The 20,765-nt window shown below is 39.9% G+C and overlaps 1 protein-coding gene across 4 annotated transcripts in view; it reads right to left on the bottom strand.

Moving 5' to 3' along the window:
* Positions 1 to 603, bottom strand: part of KCNQ1 (potassium voltage-gated channel subfamily Q member 1) — a 364,018-nt gene extending 363,415 nt beyond the window's left edge. For 3 of the 4 annotated variants that reach the window (XM_074585723.1, XM_074585724.1, XM_074585725.1), the window contains exon 1: positions 81 to 601. In XM_074585723.1, coding sequence (XP_074441824.1) covers positions 81 to 478 — 398 coding nt within the window. In that variant the 5' untranslated portion in view covers positions 479 to 601. Of the gene's footprint in view, positions 1 to 80 lie in introns of all 4 variants that reach the window. The other variant, XM_074585726.1, reaches the window with a different exon arrangement.
* Between the last annotated feature and the right edge of the window lie 20,162 nt (positions 604 to 20,765).

Here is a 20,765-nt window from a genome sequence, read left to right as displayed (position 1 = left end):
GGGCGGGCAGCGGAGCCGCCGGGGCTGACAGGACGAGCGGCTGTGGAGCAGGTGGGCCCGGGGGGGGGTGGGTTACTCACACAGTGAAGTGGTAGACGAAGCACTTCCATCCCGTGGGCCGCTCCAAGAAGTTGTAGACCCTGCCCTGGACGCTGCTGCGCGTCAGCAGGGGCTTGCGGAGGCTGTAGATGGAGACGCGGGGGTCGAGGCTGACGGGGGGCCGCGGGCAGTCAGCGTTCACCACCACCACCTCGCTCCTCAGGCGCAGCGGCCGCTCCCGCTCCGGCTCCGGGCTGCAGCCCGCCGGCGGCTGCCCTCCCTGGGCGGCGGAGAGCGGGGCGTAGTGGGCGTTGGGGGTGCTCTCGGCCAGCTCCAGCGACGAGGGCTTCTTGCCGGGTGTCATGCTGCCTTTCCTGGGCAGCGACAGCCGGCCCAGGCTCCGGCTCTTCGGCTCACCCGGGGGGGAGCTGGAGGACATGGCTGGGGGAGACCGGTGTCGGGGCTGTACTGCCCCAAGGAGCTGCGGGCTGGCGCCGGGCTCCCTCTCCCGCCGCCGCCGCTGGCCCGGCCCCCTCGGGGGCGGCTCCTGCCCGGGAAAGGTGAGGGGAAGCGGCGGTGGAGGCGAGCCCGGCCTGCGGTCCCGGTACCGCCCGCCGGGAGGCGCGGCAGCAACTGAGGTACCTCAGCGGGGGAGCCGGGGCGGGCCCTCTGCCGCTTCGGAGGCTGCACCTGCTGCAGGGCCCTGCTCGTAGGCCCGGAGGACACGGGCCGGGGCTATGGTTTGAGGAACCCACAACTTATTGTCGTTCAGGCAGTTATTCTCTCACCCGACGACCCTTACCCACAGGGGAAGGGGAATTGGGGAAAAAAACAAGGAAACCCGAGTGTTGAAATGTAAACAGATTTAATAGAATGAGACTAGATGATTAACACTAATAACACAAAAGAACCGATATTAATCCCGGTACCAATATAACATACACAAGGATTATACTCAGCCCACGGGGCACCGCAAACGTGGGACACTGTGAGCGCCGCGGCTTTGGGACGAAGGGAAGGGCTCAGGGGTCTCGGCACCGGGGCAAGAAGTTCTCAGGATCGCAGCCATAAAGAAAAAGAGATAACTTCTCAGCAAACTTTCTAATTTATATTGAATGTGGCATTCCTGGTACAAAATAATCCTGTTGGCAGCTTGGGTCAAGTGCCCGGGTCTCACCCCTCCTCATCCTGGCACCTGGCGAGCTCGAAAACACTGAGACCTTGATACTCTAGGTGGCTATAAAGTAAACATTTTCACAAATTCTGACACCAGGGTCTTCTAAAAGTGCAGTTTTCTCAAGTCTTAGAGGAGAAATTAGTCCTGTGTTGCTCAAACCAGGGCAGCCAGGCAGCGAGCCCTGGCTGGAGTCTGGACCACCACTCTGTGTCAGGCCACTCTCCTCATTGCTGACCTTGACCTGTTTCGCCTTTCCCCTCGTCACCGATGTGGCTGTGCGGAGGTGGCACAGTGAGGCCCAGCACACTGCAGGAGGTGTCAGGGTAGGGACCAGGGAGAAGCCTGCCAGCTCCCCAGAAGCCCATCAGGCTTTCCCACCTTCTCAGCATCTGTGGGGACAAAGTGCTTCCCATGCCTGTGGCCTGTCAGTGGCTTGAGCTCCTGGGGTACAACCCCTTACCTAAAATTTAGGACCACCAGAGTTGTCAGGGCCTGCTGCTCCATCCCTTTTTGCAGAATTTCAGCACCTGGAAGCAGCAGAGCTCTGCCAGACTCGGGATACTCCAGGAGGCTCTTTTTAATACAAGAATAAGGGCCTCACCAATAGGCCTTGCAGGCCATGGTGTGTCTGTAAGATAAGGGAGCGAATAGCTGAGTAATTGGGCAAATTTTAGAACGCAGTAGACATAGTTCTGCAGACTTGCACCCTCTACAAGCTGGGTCTCTCACCAACACCAAAATCATTTTGCCTTTGTGGAATGGTGCCTGGGTTTGGCCATTAATAACAGGTTATTTTGAGGGCTTGGATAACTTTCCTGTGCAATGGAGTAAGTTATGACTTACTTTACTGTGGTGTGAATTGATTTGTCATAGTAATAAGAGCCTTTTTTGCACCAATTAGTTAACAATTTCTATTCCCAGAGCGTAGGAGTAGGGTGCTCTTTGATCTGGAGTGCTGGGGTTTTTTCCTTCTAGCTCAAAATAGAACAGAACTAGTAAGAGCTATGTTGAGTTCATGGTTGATACTGGTACTTGGACAGGAATGTTGTGGGAAGATAAGGTGCTAAATAAAGTTAAACAAAAACAACCCTGCTAATTGTAGTTCCATTCAAATGTCAGGCTGCACGTATGTTAGGGGAACTGGGCAAGATCCTTCACTAGTGTAAACAAGCAGGACTGTAGGCTCTTGTAATGTACTAATTTACACCCCTGAAGGATCTGTCTCCTCCTTAGGATTACAAACCCAGAAGCGTTAACATAAGAATTTGCAAAACTTGTTTCTCAACCATCAATGTACTAACCGTGCTTTTCCCCCTTCCACCAGAACAAGAAGAACAAACTAGCTAAAAACAAGAACAAACTACGCTAAAAACAGCGTTTCAAAGGAAACTTTCCCCGCATCTAGTCAAAATAGAGCCAGGTTTCTCTGTTTTGAGAAATTGTTCTTTCTTGCAATAAGCCTGCAAGAAAAATGACTAATGGAAGAAAGAATGTCATTGCTACCCTTGAAGGCTCACTGTTTGAGGACTAGCCTGATAAAGTCTTGATATTAAAGTTAACAAATGTGTTTCTTTATGTAACTGTTCCACTTTATTTTAAAGGCTGACATACTGTCTGGGTATACAGGACCTTATCCTGGAGCCAGCTGCAAAACATAATTTACAGAGTTCAGCAAAACAAGAGGCTGTATGTTCCTATATACATTATGTTATTCTTCGAAAACTGTTTTCAAACTCTTTAAAAAATATCATTGCATTATGTTGTTATTTATCCATTGATTAACAAAATAGAGAGTAGAAACCCCAATATATCTCAACCTAAGAAAATGGAATTTCTGTATTACTTACTCAATTTGCTTTCAAAACAAAAGTTAGAGAGGTATTATGTAATTAAACAGTTAAGCAGGGAAGAAAACTGTTAAGAACTAAATTTGATCCTCAGTGTTCAATGAAAAACTGTTCCAAACAACCAAAGTTTGTTTCAATAATTGTCTCACTGCAAAACAAGAACAGTCTCAAATATATTCTATTGCCCAATATATTGAACTGTTTTTCAGGTCAGAAATATTTCCATAAGGTTTTGGGTTGGACCTCTAATGTTGGCTAAATCTTTCAAAGTATCATCACAAATAAAGGAATTTTAAAATATTTAAAATTAGTATTTTGGCAATATCTAAATATCTTTTCCCTGGAGACAAGGAATTAATCAAAATCCACTTCTTTAACGTGTTACCAATGGATGATGATGTTTATTTTATATAGTAAAAATCATTTTGTTAGATGATTCCCAGCATTCAGCTGTTACTGAATGCTAAAACATCTGTCTGGCAGAGGTGAAGGCAAGAGCATACTTAAATAAAAGTGTTTAATAGATGAGTACTTAGTGATGAGAATCCAGGGAATATATATTATATATCCTATATATATCTTTAATATATATTGTTACCAAAACTGTATTATAATTAGCAACATTTTCAGGATGAACACTTTAACAAGGTAACGGCAATTCCTGTTTTTCCCCTTCATAAGTAGCCATGTCTTGATATTAATCACGTTCATTTTTCAAAACAACAGAATCATTTAAGTGGAAGAAGAGAAAATAATTCAGAGAGTACAGTGTATACATGGAAAAGCTAAAAATGAGAAGAGGCAGATGAGTGTGAAAATATGTTTATGGAGCAAGGTAGCTAGGCTTTGATAGTGAAGAGAGCAGGAAAATATGTTGGATAAAGAGAATATATGTTTTAAAGATTAAGATGGAACTACCAGACTGAATTGTTTCATAGAACAATAATAATTTAGTCTCCTTTGAATATTTCCAGAACTGTAGCAAAATGAATAACAACCATGATATTTCTTATTTCACAGTTTGCAAGCAGTGTTTTAAATCTTTACATCTTTAAAAGGATTTTGATTCTAGAAATGAGATGTCATAAGTCACTAAAGCATGATGATAATACACCAGTTAAGCTGGTGGTATAACTCCCAATTCTAGTCATTTAACCGGAGCAGGACTAGTAAAGCATTTCTGAAAATCCTACCATCGGACTATAGTAGATCAGATATGTATGTACCAGCTTAGGGCTGTGTCTCTGTTATCCTGTACCAAGTTATGACTGACATTACGTGTGCATTATCAGATATACTCATTACATGCTATGCTATATTTTCACTTTGCGCCTGACATAGTATCGTGTAAGATCATACTGCTAAATCACTGCTGAATGGTTACAAGCTGGAGTTGCTGCAGCCGCTTATAAAAGAGACACCTTGATCTTTTATGTGATTACTTCCCTGTGGAAGCTGAGACTTAAGCAAACGGTAAGTATCTGGGTGTTCTCTGTCTTCTGAAAGCCTTTAACACTTACGTTGCAATTACAGGTTGTGCCAGTTCTCCAGTGGCATGGAAATCATCCTGTTTGCTGTTAGATTACTTTGTGGGATGGTTTTTATTTGTTTTGTTTTATAAATGCTGCTTTCCATTTCTGTCTAGCTACAGTAGGGGACATGTTAAAGAACATTTTTCAAGGGGAGGAGAGTTGTTTTGTGTTAATTTTTGGGTTATTTTTCTTGAATTAGAGCAAGTACCGTGTTGCATTCCATTTCCTGGGGAATCCAAGCTTGAAAACACAATAACATGTTGAACAAATAAACCTCAGCCTTGTGATTCAAAGCAGATGCAAGGAAAGTGGAAAGAGATAAAAGAGTTTGCTTCATTTTTTAAATCCTGTGAAGACTATGGCTTAGCCATTTCAGTGGAGTGATGGGGAGATATATATAAGTTTTCATTCATTCATCAAGTTGCAATTAAGGACAGGTTTTCTGAGTACATGTACACATTTTCCATTGGACACCTTGGCAATCTTACTTACCATTCTTCTTAATTGATCATAATCTATTAATATGCAACTGATATGCTCTTACGTGAGCTTAACTTTACGTTTTAAATTTAAGCAAAATCTTTGTTGCAGGCTCTTGAATACGTTCATGCTTCTTATATATAAATCCAGCAGGTTTTCCCTCATGACAGGCATTGCTAGTCGAACAGTTTAGGTAGCAGACCAGTAGAAACTCCAGCTATGGAGAGTGAAAATCATGTAAAACTGCAGCATGCCCCAAAAGCCTGACCATTAAGATAAAATTCCTATAATGTGCAGTAATAATTTTGTCCTTCTCCACTAGTGCCTTGTGGTCCCATAGCTGTATGGCTCCGGAGAATCCTCAGGTTAATTCAGCACACTTTTTCCTTCAAGCAAATTTATTCCAGCTTCCTTGATCGGGAAGATCCTCAGTTACTGTGTCATTGCTCTACCTGCAATTTAGGCATCTATTAAGCATCTCTGTCTAGGCTTTCTCTGAGTCAACAAAAGCAGTAGCACCATCAAGGACGACATGGGCGAGAATGCCTGGGGCAGGTGACAACTTTGCCAGTCATTCAAAAACCACTACAGTACAGCGAACAGTATAGCCCGGTCTATTCTGAAATGTTGCTTTCAGTTGCAAATTAACTATCTACAGACAGAATAAGACTTCGAAAAACAGAAAGAAACACATTTTCTATTTAGAAATTTTAAAATGGCTTCTCATTCTCCCCACTCTTTGTTGTTGGGTTATTTTTAACTGTGGATGCAGTAAGTTTAGGAATCTGGTCAGTAGAGAGAAGTAACGTTGCAGAAGACAGTAGCATGCACCAGATATCTGGAGTTTGGAAGCTATCCAGTCCAGCAGCTGACAATCCTGATTAACATTATCTCTTTGAATGTTATCTTACTGCATGGTTATGTCTACGTTTATAATATCTTTTTACATTGTTTCATAGGTTTCTAAAGCATATTAGTGCTGTTCTGGGAAAGAACGTTATTGTCTACCAATGCTCAGGTTTGAAGTCCTAAGGCAAAGTTTCAAGACTTAGACTTAGGGCACACAAACCAATTTTTTTATTTTGTTTTCATGTGTTCAAAGTTATGCATATGTTTAAATGCTTAACTGCTCTGCAACCCAAATTTCAACCTTGCAAGGTGAAAATATATATATATATATTTGCTATTTGTCCATAGGATTAGTCTTGCTATTTACATCGATATTTCTATTCTTTGTCTTCAACAAAAAAAGCGTCAAAAAAATAAAAATAAAAAGCTCCCTTCCAAGTAAGACTGAGCAAGCGTGTATCTGCAACAATACTTAGACTCTTAGTTTCTCTTGTTAATGAACATTCATTTATTTGAAAGGCCAGTAACAGCCAACTGGAATTTTGGTTTATGTCAATAGAGATCCTAATTTTTTCTACAATGTTAACCTGTTCTATTTGCTGTCATTGCTGGTTGACCAAAAGCTTCCAGGTATAAGTGATTCTGAAGAATTCAGGTCCTAAATGTTTACTCGTTTAGGAACAGGGCTTCAGGGCAGAGCCCTCGAAGGGCTCACTGACAGTAAGAAAAAAAAAGTGGAGCTAGAAATGTAGCTGAACTGTTTTGGTGCATTACATCTTGTAAACATCCCTCTCAACACCTTTTTCTTGCTCACAACCTACTTGCAAATTGTGAATAAAGTCTCAGTAGGAAAAATAAACGTCTAAAACTAGTGAAAGTCTCACAAAACTAAGAGGGGATACTTTAGGAGATCTCGGTTATGATTTCTGACAGCAAGACACACTTGTGCACACGTGCATATGTATTCTCTCCAGTCTGTTTCATCAGTTGCCCGTGGTGTCCCATCCTCCCTAGTTCTTTGATGTGGTTAATCATTCAGTGATTTTCATAATCAAAAAAGGATTCTTCTGGGTATCACTTCAGAAGAGAAAACTACAAAACGCTGCAACATTCGTCTTCATCATTAAGGCAGATGTGGTATATTTTCATCTCAGAAGCATGTGAGACTCAAGAGGCATTTTATTTCTCAACATAATGCCATACAGGATACAGTATGTGTATTCTTACACATGCAAAGGTATCTGAGGGCAGAGTGACTAATGGCATTCCTCAAATGATGAGATCGTTTCATCATCCTCTTGCATCAAAAGAAAATTCTCCTTGTTAGCGTTAGTCACAAACCCTCTCTGTTAGACTAAAATCAGTACCAAATAACACTCCTGAATAAGCTTCAAATAAATTAACCGAACTTTTGAAATTCTGAAATCCCCCCCAAATTTTTGCTCCATAGTTACTTATGGAGGGGAATGTGCTTAATAAAAGTATGTTCTGGTATTTCAGGAAGGGTTTCACTTAGCAGCTGAGAAAGAAATCACTAGTTATCACTAAATCTCTTCCCGGTCAAGGAACACTTCCTGCCTGTGACAGTGTTAATCTGTAACATATAATATCCTACTTCACACATATGGAATGACATGGGATAGATAATCATCCTGCTTCGGCAGGACCCATTTGGCAACCCACTTTTCATGTCAGGAATCATCAGTCTGCTAGTTAAGTGTAACTATGGTTGAATGTGCCTTCTAATTGCAGGTAGTTCACTAGAAAACAGTGGGAGGTTATACACATGCAATGCAAGGAATATAATGCTAAGTCTGTGGCAGAAGGGAGGATTTTTCAAACAATAATTCATCAGAGAGCTTTCTAATGCTCCAAACAAAAACACAACCACAAATAATAGAAAAGGTACTAGCAATGTCTCATCCCCTGCCACCACACCTTTTCTCAGCAAATAACGTCTCAATGCAAACAAAACTGAAACCATAAAACTCAGTGGATAGACCACAGGAGACCTGTGCAACAATCACCTCTGCTAAACTGGAATTTCAGGTTGCTTTCCTCTCACAAAATACGAGTTTTCATTTTGCTAGTACTATTCTAACAGGTAAAGCTAAACAATGCAACATAATTTAAGGTCTTGCAAAAATTCTTCTAACCTGTTCCATAATTGTGATCCAATGCCAAATTCTAGTCCCATCCCTGACCATTTGCGAACTGGGTTAACTGCAGTTTTTGTCTTTGTGTCCTCATCTTCAGTGCCTCAGAAGCACAGTTGCCTTCATGTTTTACAGTAGCTATGCTAAAGCTTTCTGAATTTGTGCCCTGTAGAGCCCGAAAACTTTTTGTTAAGAACACCACAACTTCTTCCAAAGTATTGCAGAAGTATAAAAGGGAACATTAGAGCGCCCTTGTCACCTCCCTGATTGATTGCTAGTTACACATCTGGTGATCCGAGTGGTAGCATAGCTACTTTTTAGAAAGCACTTGCATGCATGGTGAGGCACTAACGTTTGTTAATTGGGCTATTAAACTGCTGTTAAAATTTGAAATAAATTGAGGGCTCTGCTAACGTATCATTCAGTGAGGAACTAAGCTTATTGATTGCAGACTACTTGAACCACGTCCAAATCCTATTCTTCTCAGAAACTCTGAAAAGCCAATAGTTGTATTTGTTTTGTACTCTTCAAAAGAGCATCGCATAACCTTACTGCTAAATTACAAGTCCCTTGAAAGCGGATGTCCTTACCTCACTAATTCAGCGAAGAGGAAACAACCCTCCAAGCTCATATCCTACCAGGAGAAAAGAAGTTGCTTTTTCTTGACGAAATCTATGAGACAATTAGTTAATTCGTATTTCCTATTATTTCAGAGCTCATTATAAACAAACGACAATTCGTTTGGCCAGCAAAGTTTTTTTGTTTTTCTTTAAAGAAACCCAATACTTCAAAATAGGCTTTGCAAAAGTTTTTGTATATTCTGTTCCTGGAGGTCCCTCTAGTGGCTAAAGTATCAAGTTGACCTCGTCTGGATTAATAGGCTACAGGTGTTTGGTCTCCTTTTTTTGTAGATATTTCTCATAATAGATATAAATACTTTCTTAACGTTGATAATTCCTCCTTCTAAATGATCTGAAAGTAAAATAAAAAGATTAATCACATTAAGAAAAAGGAAAAATAATTGGCACTTTAAGAATAAGAAAGCTACTTCATATGGTTAGAAAATTATGTTACTGCTTACAAGCCTGCTCAACTTTGCTATTCAACCACAAACACAGCTGTTTTGTTTTTTTCTTTTACAGGTCAGTTTTAATACAAGGAGAGGTAATACCTTATCAGAATGTCCTCTGACACAGTAAGTCTTTTACTTGAGAAGTCTGCTTGTTCAGGTATGACGATTGAATAATTTGATGTGTAAACGTCTTTTTAGGGTATGTATCTTTTTAAAGAGAAGTTGAGATCCGCTCTGAGGAGTAAACTTGCATTTAAAATTCAGAATTTTTTAGAAGCCAACAACTGTGTTTCTATATTATAGGCTAAGAAAAGACAAAGTTTGTAGTAGACAGTCATTTGTTGCTACTCTTTTAAGCCGGAGATACCAATGTGACTAACAGGCAAATCTCCATGTGAGGTCTAGGCTAGAATTTATCACGCTAGTTAAAATGTCTTGACACATGACTAGAAGTGTAGACCTACTAAAAATGCGTTGTACAGAGATGACATTTTAAACAACACTGCTTCTCGCTACTCTCACAGTTCCTTTAATTCTGCTGTAATAAGAGCAACGGCTGTTTATCTCAAGATCCCAGGAGCATCTACAAAGACTGAAAACTTAGTATCATCTGCTTGCTGTTATTTTCTCCCCACGCCTGGTACAGGGACACTGTCCCTGAATGTGCTTCCCTAGACCTCCCCTTCACTGCTCAGAGAATAGCTTCTAGCTCCTTTTTCGTTTTTCCTCTTTCACCTGAGGAGCTCTGCTTACTGTATCACTGTTCTCACTTTCAGCTGCACCCATTTAATATTAATTGGCTACAGACACGCATGCCTCTTTCTAGTGCAGAGCTAGCAGGTCACAACCTAACTGGTCCTCAGTGGGACAAGCTGCCTTATTACAGTCACATAAATGGCAGCAACAGAATTGTTCATTTTAAGCTAGGGAAGAAATGGAACACAGGAGCTTATAGAAATCATCCTACTTTTGAACATGGGAGACCTGATACTCTAAAGGGAGTCTGATTCAGTGACGACTTTTGATGCAACAAAACCCAAAATACAACTCATTTACTTATCTGCTATAAACTGAGTCATCATATGGTAATTTAATGCAGCTGGGAAACTGACCCTAGCATCTTTTCAGTACTGACTTACATGGTATTTGCAGGGTCTTTTCAATATAGAGGGCCCTCCTGTCCATTTTTTACATGGTGTAGTGGATTATGCTTAACAGCAGATGAATCTCTTTACAATACTTGTAAAACAATGGTCTCCCCTGCACTAGTAGTTTAGGACTCCCAAAATGCTGGTGACGGGGTGGAGAACATGAGAGTATTTTCTAAGAAAAAGGCTGATGGCTTAGCCCGTGTTTCCCATTGAAAACATGTCTGTGATTTAACTTCTGTTAATAATCTAGGCAAATACTTGAAAGAGAATAGCATAATATTTGACATTTACCATTACAAGCAATGATACATGAGAGTGAAACCCTAATAAACTTACTAGTTTGATGGGTAGCTGTAAAATAAGCTGGACTTTAACTTGATACATTATCCAGATTTGCATAATAAACAATAAGATATTAGCAAAGAGAGCACCAAATTCCTGGAAGTATATTTGATTTAAGAAAGTATTTTCAGTCTTCTATCAAAGAGGAAAGTTCCAGTCTCTAACCTTGAACTTGAATGACCAAAGTTCAGCTCCCAGTTCTCCCACAGACTTCCTGTGTGACCTCTGATGTGTCATTGTTCTTATTTGTGCCTCAGGTTCTTAATTTGTAAATGAGATAATAGCACTGTCCTCCTTTGTAGCTGTGATGATAAATACGGTTGCATGTTAAGCACCCGGATTTGCTGGGGAAGAAGAGAAACAGGATAAGTCAGTATAAAGGTAGGGATGCTTTGGAACACCACACAAAGTTCTGGTGTGCAGACAGAACTAATAACATTGGGATTTTAAATCAAGACATCGTGCTTTGAATGGAAACACAAACTTGAATGAATGCTTTAACTCCTGGTGATACCATACAGAGATTCTTTCTCTTCCTTGCATTTTCTGTTGCTGTGAAACTTCACCATGTGAACAAACACGGAAATGGACATAACCTGGCTTATCAGGCAGATCAGAACAGACTCAGTTGTTGCCAATAACATTGATCTTTTAAGTTACAGACCAACCATTGTACAAAGAAAAACCAAACACAGCCCATCAACACATAAATGGCTGGGGTTAATAATCGAAGGCGGAGAAATGGGAATCTGTTGAGGATGCAGCAACTCAAATGCAATGTTGGAAGACACAGTTCAGCTCAATGAACATTCAAATGAAAGTTGCACCTTATAAGACAAAGGAATGTAAGCAGTTAAGTCATTGCAGATACACTGGCAGCGTGAGCAACATAGTGGGAAGAGCTGAATAGTGTCATGAATTTGCAGTATAGCAGGTGCAATCAGCAGTTTACAAAACTTTTAATCTCAGGCATCTGTAATATAGCAATCAATTATGAATCTTCATACTCAAGCATTATTTCCCTCTTAGCAGATTGACATGAAGTCTGGAAAGCTACCAGGAAGGGAGACAGATGCACGGTTGTGATGACTGGTCAGAGTGGCTAGTAGAACTCCCCAGAAAAGGTAATGAAACTGTCTAGGAAATGGGTTAATAATAAACACATCTGCTTTGAGCAGAAGGGAAAACATGCAAAAAAAGGTTTGCCTGAGAGAATAGAGTTTAAATAGTACTTACAAGGATAAAAACACACTGGATTTCAACAGAGAAGACACTTGCAGAATAGTCCAAGAGGGACTGGGATGGTCTTACTTGGGGTCTGGTAGATGAAGAGTTTAACCTCAGACCCAGCATTGCTCCTTAATTGTAGATTAAGCTGATCAAACCACTCAGTTCTGCATTAGAAAAGAACTTCTGCTTGGGCTACAACTTTCACAGTCTCAGCACCTAATGCTTTCTGACAAACCTGGACAAAAATAGCCAGTGCCTTCAACTCCTTGCATTACAATCTGGTTCACCTTTCACAGAACATTTCTTGATTAAGGTCCTGCTTAATTTCACATTTTTATACTTAAAGCAACTGTCACTGTTGTAACAAAGATCAAAGGTAAAGGACTTTTTATGACTGTGATGTAACGGAATTTAACACAATTATATTCCTAGAAATATAAGCAATAACAGAAACATGGATAGTTAAAAAATAGTGACATATGGACATATAAAGGAAATCTTAAAGCAACCCAGAATAAATTACACAGGTCATCATGAGAGAGACAAAAATCTGCTGTTCTTGTGAACAGATAGAATTTGGATATCTGACTGTTTTATGTCATTTTGTATTGTAATCAAAGGGATGTGTCAGAGATATATTTTCTGAAGGTTTTGGAAACAAAGCACAAAGGAATCCAGACTTGCAGAAGAAAGGCATATTTAAAGCCTATGAAAATAGTAAAATCACTGAATATTTATGGCATACATCAACTTATGCCAAAAAACCCAAAGCCTCAATACAAACATATAGGAATCACACTACTTTGATAGTGAAGGACAAAAATATTTGTAGAAACACATTACTGTGATTATGAAAAACTTGAAAAGCTTGGGCATAACTTTGACTTTTTCAAAATAGTTTTGATTCACAGCAGTCAACTGAGCTGCAATAACTTATACCAAATGAGGTCTGTTATATATCAAGAAAGCCCCACAGGCAAGTTACCTAAGGAAGCATGGTGATACAACATATGTACTCTAAATGCAGAATAAATCCCTTAAATGAATTAACTTTTAAGGTTGACGTGCTGTGCGCCAAAATTTGAAGTTATCAGTGAAGACAGGTGGACAGTCTTTGTTCAGGAACCTAAATGATTAAGAGAGCACTTAGACTGCACACACATGCTCTGGGAAATTTGTTAAAGATTTCTGTAGCTGCAGAAAGCATGTGACTCATCTCAAAGGGAGCAAAGGATTAGTTACTGATGCAGTTACTCAACATCCAGGACATTGCAATAATTTGAAAAGTTAATTTAGAAAATACATTCACAGCTAGAGTCCATTCCTGCTGGTTGTCTGTTTCTGGTAACTCTATGCTCCACTACTGCTGCAGAGAAATGCTTATTATTTGCATCTCCATCTGTTTCATGGAGCTTATTTTCATCCCAGAGAAGAGCTATCGGTATCATTATACACTAGCAATGTTTACTTTTATTGTCATAGGGAAGCCGGTGTGCCAACTAATGTGGTAACATCTTCCTCTTCCCAAATAGGAAAAGGGAGCAGCAGCAAATAGCATTGGTAACAACAGCCACCTCAGTGCAACTCAGCCTTGCAGACGGATGGTCACAGCTGTTGCAAAGGACAGTCAGCAGGTAGGATCACTCACTATACTATGTATTTTAAGAGATGCTTGTGATTCAATGAAGAAGACATCATTACTTCTCATTTTCTTTCCCCTTCATCATCTGTGAGTAATCATCAGCGATATAAAACAGTCATTGCTACTCTTTCTTCCTTTGAAACAAGGAAGTATTGAGGGTGGCAGAGCACTGGAACAGGCTGCCAGAGAGGTGGTGGAGTCTCCGTCTCTGGAGACATTCAAAACCCATCTGCATGCGTTCCTGTTAAACCTGCTCTAGGTGACCCTGCTCTGGCAGGGGTCTCCAGAGGTCCCTTCCAACCCCTACCATTCTGTGATTCTGTGAATTATATGTAAAACTTCAGATTTTCTGTATTGGAAATTTCACAAGCTATGTGTTACTGTCCTTTATCTATGCTCTAGATTTCTTTCTGAAAAGTTTTTTTCTGTTCAGTACTTTGGTAGCTAACTTACTGTATTTGTCCTGTTCTGTAATTAGACATCAGCAATGTTCTACTATTGCCCTCTCCACTCTTTAGACAACCTTTCAGCTTGCATTAAGAATAACCCTTTAAATCTTCACAGACTCTTGTATCTAGCTGATCCTTGGCTAGTCTTTTGGTCTGATATTAGCAGACCGCAGAACTATTACAGTCAGGCAGTTGTCTACTCTACAGCTGTTTCTGAGACAGCGAAGTACAGAGGTGGACCCATCACTTCTACTCTTATTCACTGTAAGTTTCTACTCTATGGGATTTTTCTACCAGTCCCATGAATTTAGGACATGAGCATGCGCTAACATAACTACACTGTGCTACTCTGTTTTCCTCTTTCATGTGATTACTGTTCTCTCCTCATCCTTAACCCTTGAAGACAATTTCCAACAGTATCTTGGGGCACAGATGATGTCTTCAGCTCTGTGTCTACTTTAATATTTGCTTTTCTAAATTTTTAGTGTCATTTTTATTTTACAAGATTGCATTCAGAACAGCACATTGTCTGAATGTTAGGTGACAGAGTTAAGGTAGAAAAAGCCTTCTTTCTTTGAAGATTTCTGATAAAAGGCAGTCAACTGCCTGTAAAGACTCTACATTCAGAGAGGATCACAAAGAACACAGCCAGAAATGCTGACAAGCCAGAGTTTGGCTAATTTTTTTCTTTAGTAACCCTTCATCTGGGAAAGCATCTTCTCCTAGTGAGTTAAAAAAACATAAAAATCAATAAATAATAAAGGTGAAAGTCGTCCTTGTCTTTGGTAAATTCTTTGAACTTTGTGTAATTCTTTTTATTCTAATGGATAGCGCAAGGGAACTGCTCATGTAAATAAAATTAAGTACCTGCGTTCTCAAAGCACTAGGTCTGTTACCTTCAAAATAGACTTTTTTAGACCTTCATAGAAGTAAACTGAATATCTGCTATTTGGTATCACTGGAGATGAGTAAGTAGCCTGCTTCAGTTTAATATTATTCAGCATTTTACGCTAAATATGTTTTTGTTTCATTAATATTATAATCATAGCCAATGTGAAATAGGATACAGCATATTGATAGTAATAGTAGAAATTGCACATTTCCATAGCTACATTTTAACTTTGCACTCTGGTAGCCAATTATAATTCCATCAAGTTCTAGTTTTTAGCTGTCTTCATGAGGCTTGTCGCAAGGGAGAAAGTGGCTTTTAAATCTTTTCTAGACTTGAATTCTGTAATTAAATAGAAGTTACATGTTTATCTACATGGATTTTGTTCTTTTTTTAAACAAATGTAAATAGCACTATTATATCCTCAATATATAGCTCCACATTCTTGTAATTGTAAAAGCTTTACCCCATTCGATGTTATGATTCAACTTTATAGAAGAAATATTAACAGGAATGCCGCTAAATTTCAAACATGAGCACCTCTGACAACACAGTAACTACGGAAGTGCTGTTCTCAGCTCTTTCCTCCTGCATAGCCCCACACTGTGACATAACCAGCGAGGAGATGGCTCATGCATCTAGCATCAACTATGAAACCTTTTAACTTCCTGGAAAAAAAGCTTGTTTTTCAGGGTAGCCAATTTAAGCTTCTCTTTGCTTGCCTGAGGAAACCTGTGACAGCACCATAAAGTACACTGTGTAAGCATATTTCTTGTTTTATTTAACTACTAAGGGCAGTTTTCTGTATCTTGATCATATGGGTTACTTGGAGTAATTGGGACTTTTCAAAATCTCTTTTTGTGACAGATAAAAATTCATCACCCCTTTTATCTTTAACATATTAAGTATTCCATTGTCTAGATAAAAGCCTTGCCTGTGTGGCAAGTGTAACAGTAAGGCACCCCATTAAAATTGTGGTACATTAGAGTGCTACAAAACTTGTCCCTGCGTGGCATCATGTATTTGAGATCTGTAGCTACATTGCTACTATGATCAAACAGGACTTTACGCTTCCAGAAATAATGGCATCTCTTTACTGAAACTGTGCATCTATCCACCTCTCTGTAGAGTTCCATCTATAGAAAGTAGATTGATACAGTGTTTTTTTGTTTGTTTTGTTGTTTCTTTCATCACAGTGCCCTGCATCTACAGGTATTGAACCCCTCGCAAACCCCAAACCATCCAACATTGTATTATACACTGTAGAAACGGAGGGGGGGCGAGGAGGGGCAAGGGGGGAAGCATCTCTTGTAATAGGAAGTTTGCTCTGTAATTGCTCTTTTCAGGACCAAATTATGCTCGGTGAGGCAGAAGCCAGTTTAACACAACCAGAAGAGGCTGTGGAAAAGGAAGAGGTATTTCTAGAGTAGTCAGGAGGCATATATGGCTTAATGGTTTTGTTGACGGTAAATGTAAACAGGCCTTGATGAAACACAAACAAAACCCATCGCTGCCTGCTGTCTAAGAGAGGAAAGCTTTTGTTGCATATAGCTTCCTTACAGCTATGTGAGAAGAGTAAAATTCATCTGTGATTTACAAATCAGTTTGGTCAGTTATGGAGCAAACCTTTAGAGATGACAGGGAATTTTTATAAATATTGTTGTTCATTCCTTCACCTCCAAGTTTCATGTCAATAAAAAGCAGAGGTTGTAAACAAGAAAAAAATTGATGAGGACAACACTTTGAATGTATATAAACATCACGTGAAGGGAAGCATCTGTTACTCTATTTCTTTCCCACAGGATGTTAAACCCCGTCAAGCGCAGAATTCACCACATTTGAAGATTTACCTCCTGGTTATTGCCATGAGGACACCCGCCAGCAGAACTGTTACAGACATAGGGAAAGCATGTGTGCATGGGGAAGCAACAGAGGCTTTTAGTACAGTGAATTTGACAGACTTGGAATCCCTGTGCCAGCACGTGCCTCTTGTCCATCTGCAGGCAGAGATGTTCCCAAGTATCCCAAATATATAAGAATAAGTGAGGTCCTTTTTTCTTCTATATTCACAACTACATCCAAATGCAACTTCAGTTTTGTAGTTAGTGGAAAAGATAGAGAGATTAATGTCTTATCAAGGGAAAAACTTAAACAGTTGATGAACAATTTTGCCACTAGCACTTTTGCACAATACCCTAAGGTCAAAGTTGTCTCTGAAGTTTTGTTATATTTAAGAAACAAAACAGACTAAATTATTTTCCTAAGGTTTCGAATTCTCAAAGTACCCCTTGTATATGGTTTATGCAAAAGACATTCTTGGTTTTGAATATACTTCCTCTTCCAGCTTACAAAATTTGCCTAAAGCACTGACCAAGCTCTTTTAAATAGGAGATGATGAAAGCAGTCCCACAAGGAAACACAGTGAATGGGTTTTTTTCCCCTGTTAACATTGCTCTTCTCTAGAAAAGAATGTATGGCTACAGGCATGAAATTGAAAAAAAAATGTTTTACACATGACAAACTTGAAAAGAGGTAAAGATTGGTTTAGCATAGCTTATAAAGTGGAATTTGTAAAGATTGGTACTTAGCTTAATGCTAGGGGCTAACTTTGTGAAGTCAGCTGTTGGCATCAAGAGAAACATTTGTGAATTTTTGCAGATTCTAAAGTATGATATATTCAGATCTTAATGAATGAAAAATACTAGCTGATCTGAGCAAAACCACACTAGATTATTTCAAGACTTTCCAGTTTCCGAGTGGTGGTCCTTTTTATTTTCTAATACTTCTGCTTTCAGTAGTATTCATTGTGTCCTTTGCTTTCAATAGTACTCATTTGCCAGTGCTCACATACAATCCAACTTCAGCTAAAATGTTCAGGTGTGGTTTTGTCTGCCTTATCTTGATCATTGCCCTTCCTGAAACGCTTGTTTTGTATTGGAACTATTCCCACGTTCTTGTATTTTCTTTCAGCATGAACTATGGCTGTGGTTTCACAATACATTATTTCAGGAGTTTGTGTGTCATGCTGTATACCACATTAGTGAACTGATTTTGCTGAAAAATGACCTGAGAAAAATGAGCTCTTTTTAAGTGAACTCAGTCTGATTCACTGTAGGCCGCACAAAGAGTTGTGTTGGCATAGCTTCAAAGTGGCATGCCATGCTGTGGGAACAGAGCAGTGAAGGTCCAGGAGTATTTGAAGCTGGTGTCAGCCTCCTGCCCCACACCATATACAATGTGCTATTTAAGCGCAGCCAATTCCTTTATTTTAATCGAGCAGTGTTGCTGTGTGCTTTCTCTCATCTGTTCCATCTGCTCCTTCCATTGTTTACTTCCCTGATGTCTACATTTCCCTTTTATCACCTCTCCACCCTCTCAGGTTTTCTCCCCAGAATAAATCCACTTCCATGAAATTCACTGGCTGACATCCGTATGCAAATTTCTGCAAACTCACTAAACGTACATTATTCAAATAGCCTCTGGTGCTCTTTACTGTGTTAAGCAGATGAAGACAGAAACAAAAAAGACAAAGTACCTATATTTACATTAGCATTTTGCACATTCATTTGTTAAAGGCTTGGTGTTAACCATATCCAAACCAAAGCACAATCCACTCTCCTAGAAACTAATGGGAAGACTCCTGCGAATACTTGATTCGTCTCGCATCCTTGTGTCCTGGCAATTACAGGAAGGATCAGGCTCCAGAGGCATACCCCAGAAATGTTAAAACAAAGCCTACAGTGGTTCAGTAACAAGGCTCGCTTCCCACACATCTTTTTATAGCTTGCTGTCGTAGATGGGATTTTTAACATAATTTTTTCCTCCTATGACATTCTGTTCTGGTTATTGACTATGCAAAGATGCAGTAAAGAGAAATTATTTGAAATAACATTCTGCTGTTCTAGAAAGGAAACTGACAACACTGGTGTTTTTGAAAGCTTCTAGTGGGGCCAATTCACATAAATATATCTGGAAACGTAACCCAAACTTCTGTTTTACTAGGCCACTTCTGTGCTTCACTTCTTTGCGTGATTTTGCTTCAAGTTCTTTATTTCTATCAATGTTTGCCCCTGTCTGGCCCTACGTCTGCAAACTCATAAAGGCTCTGGTTAGTGAACACATTACCAAGGTTGCTGTCAACCTTAACCTTGCTAGCCTCTCGCTCTCCTTCCTAGTCAAAGTATGGAGAAACCTTCTCATAGATTAGTTGCTGTGTACTTGTTGCACCTCTCCAGCTCTCATCTCTGGCAGTTAGCGACTTTTCTTAGCCCTCCTAACTGAATGTGGGAAAAGCGTACTACAGTTCAAGTTGCAACTTGTCGTGACAGTCACATTTCTTTTGTTTTCTATTTGTGCAATTCTCAAAGACTTATTCACTACAGGTATGACAAAACCCTATGCAGGATAGCTGGCCATGATTTCTGCTAGTATGTTTCGCCATCTCTAGTTCTTTATGATTTATTTAGCAATTCCTTGGCAATCATGGCAGATTATTCTGCTTTGTCATTGGGCTGTGATGCAGAAAAGTTTCATGCATCGCTACCAGAATTTGAATGTGCTGATTCCTGACAAACATTTTCCAAAGCTGCAATGTGAATATAAGCTGCAATGTGAATATAAGCAAGATAATGTGTGTAATTGCACATAAACGTATATACATTAGTCTCTCATACAAATACTTCTTTTTGTCTCACATCATATATTTATATCACCATGGCAGGTTTAGGTATTTTTCCTTTCCTGGAATTTAGTTAAGCCTTCTCATACCTCCCCTTCTCCATTGCATTTACCCTTGATTAAAATACTGGTTTTGTTTCTTCACAGTTAAACATACACACCAGTTAGAGTCCCCTCCAATTAATCCTTGGAGCACATGCTGAAATTGAATATGAATTTTGCAGCCTTTACACTGCCCTTCACTTCTCAGGTTTTCTTTATTCTGATTCTCTGCATCTGTTTTGTTCTTCATATTTATTATGTTTTAATTCAAAACAGGAATGAAAATGTGACTACTATTGGAAGCAAATAATTCCATTACACTGGTGCTGGCACTGGCCCAGTAAACTCACTGATGAAATTTTCCTTGAGTGAGCACTTGCACTCAAGTCAGTAGGAGCATTTCCATTAGTAAAGTTACATAAGCATATCTATATCTTGAGGATCAGAGCTGTGGACACACGTCCAGCTCTTAGGGTTGCGATAACATGCAGGTCAAGTTCTTTGGATCACAATATACGGACTCCATCGCAATCGAGGACTGCAGCCTGGTTGCTTTACTTGCTCCCTAACCAGTGGTATAAGGGTTTCATTCTTTCCAAGGAAGTATTTCTCTGAGTGTGATTAATATCGTGTCCCTGGGCAGCCTTGTTACTATTCTTCTCTTGAGCCTGTTACTTGCTGTCCTAGCCACAAATACAAAGAATACATCTTTCCTGTCATCCTTTTGCACTGATAAGCTGTTACATTCTCCTTCCTGCAGTCTTCTCTGCTTTTGCTTACACAATTCTAATTTGCTCAAGCTTCCCTTCTCTTTTAGTGCAAGGTCTCTGTCTGTTCTTGTTGTTGCTCCTGCTCAGACCTTCTCCAGCTGGTCCGTAATTGCCTTGAAACCTGGCACCCAAACAGAATATTGCAACTAAAGCTGTTCTGAGGAGCAGCTGAGGGACTTCACACAGGTTGTCCTGTTTATATCGTCCTGTACAGCATTTCTCTCTTGCAAGAACAGCATAGCATTGCTCATGTACGCTTGCTCTGCCTGTAACCCTCAGATCCTTTCCAGGAGGACTGCAATTTAGCCAATGGTATCCCATTAGGTGTGTTAGAAGCTGATTGTTCCTGCTCAAGCAAAGTTCATGATATTTGTTGCAGTTTTCATGTTAGTATTCACTTGCATCATTACTGTGGGCCCCC

Source organism: Larus michahellis, chromosome 4, assembly GCF_964199755.1.
Source record: "Larus michahellis chromosome 4, bLarMic1.1, whole genome shotgun sequence".
Taxonomy (NCBI): domain Eukaryota; kingdom Metazoa; phylum Chordata; class Aves; order Charadriiformes; family Laridae; genus Larus; species Larus michahellis.
The sequence above is the reverse complement of the archived record's forward strand: the minus strand, read 5'-3'. Positions and strand labels throughout refer to the sequence as shown.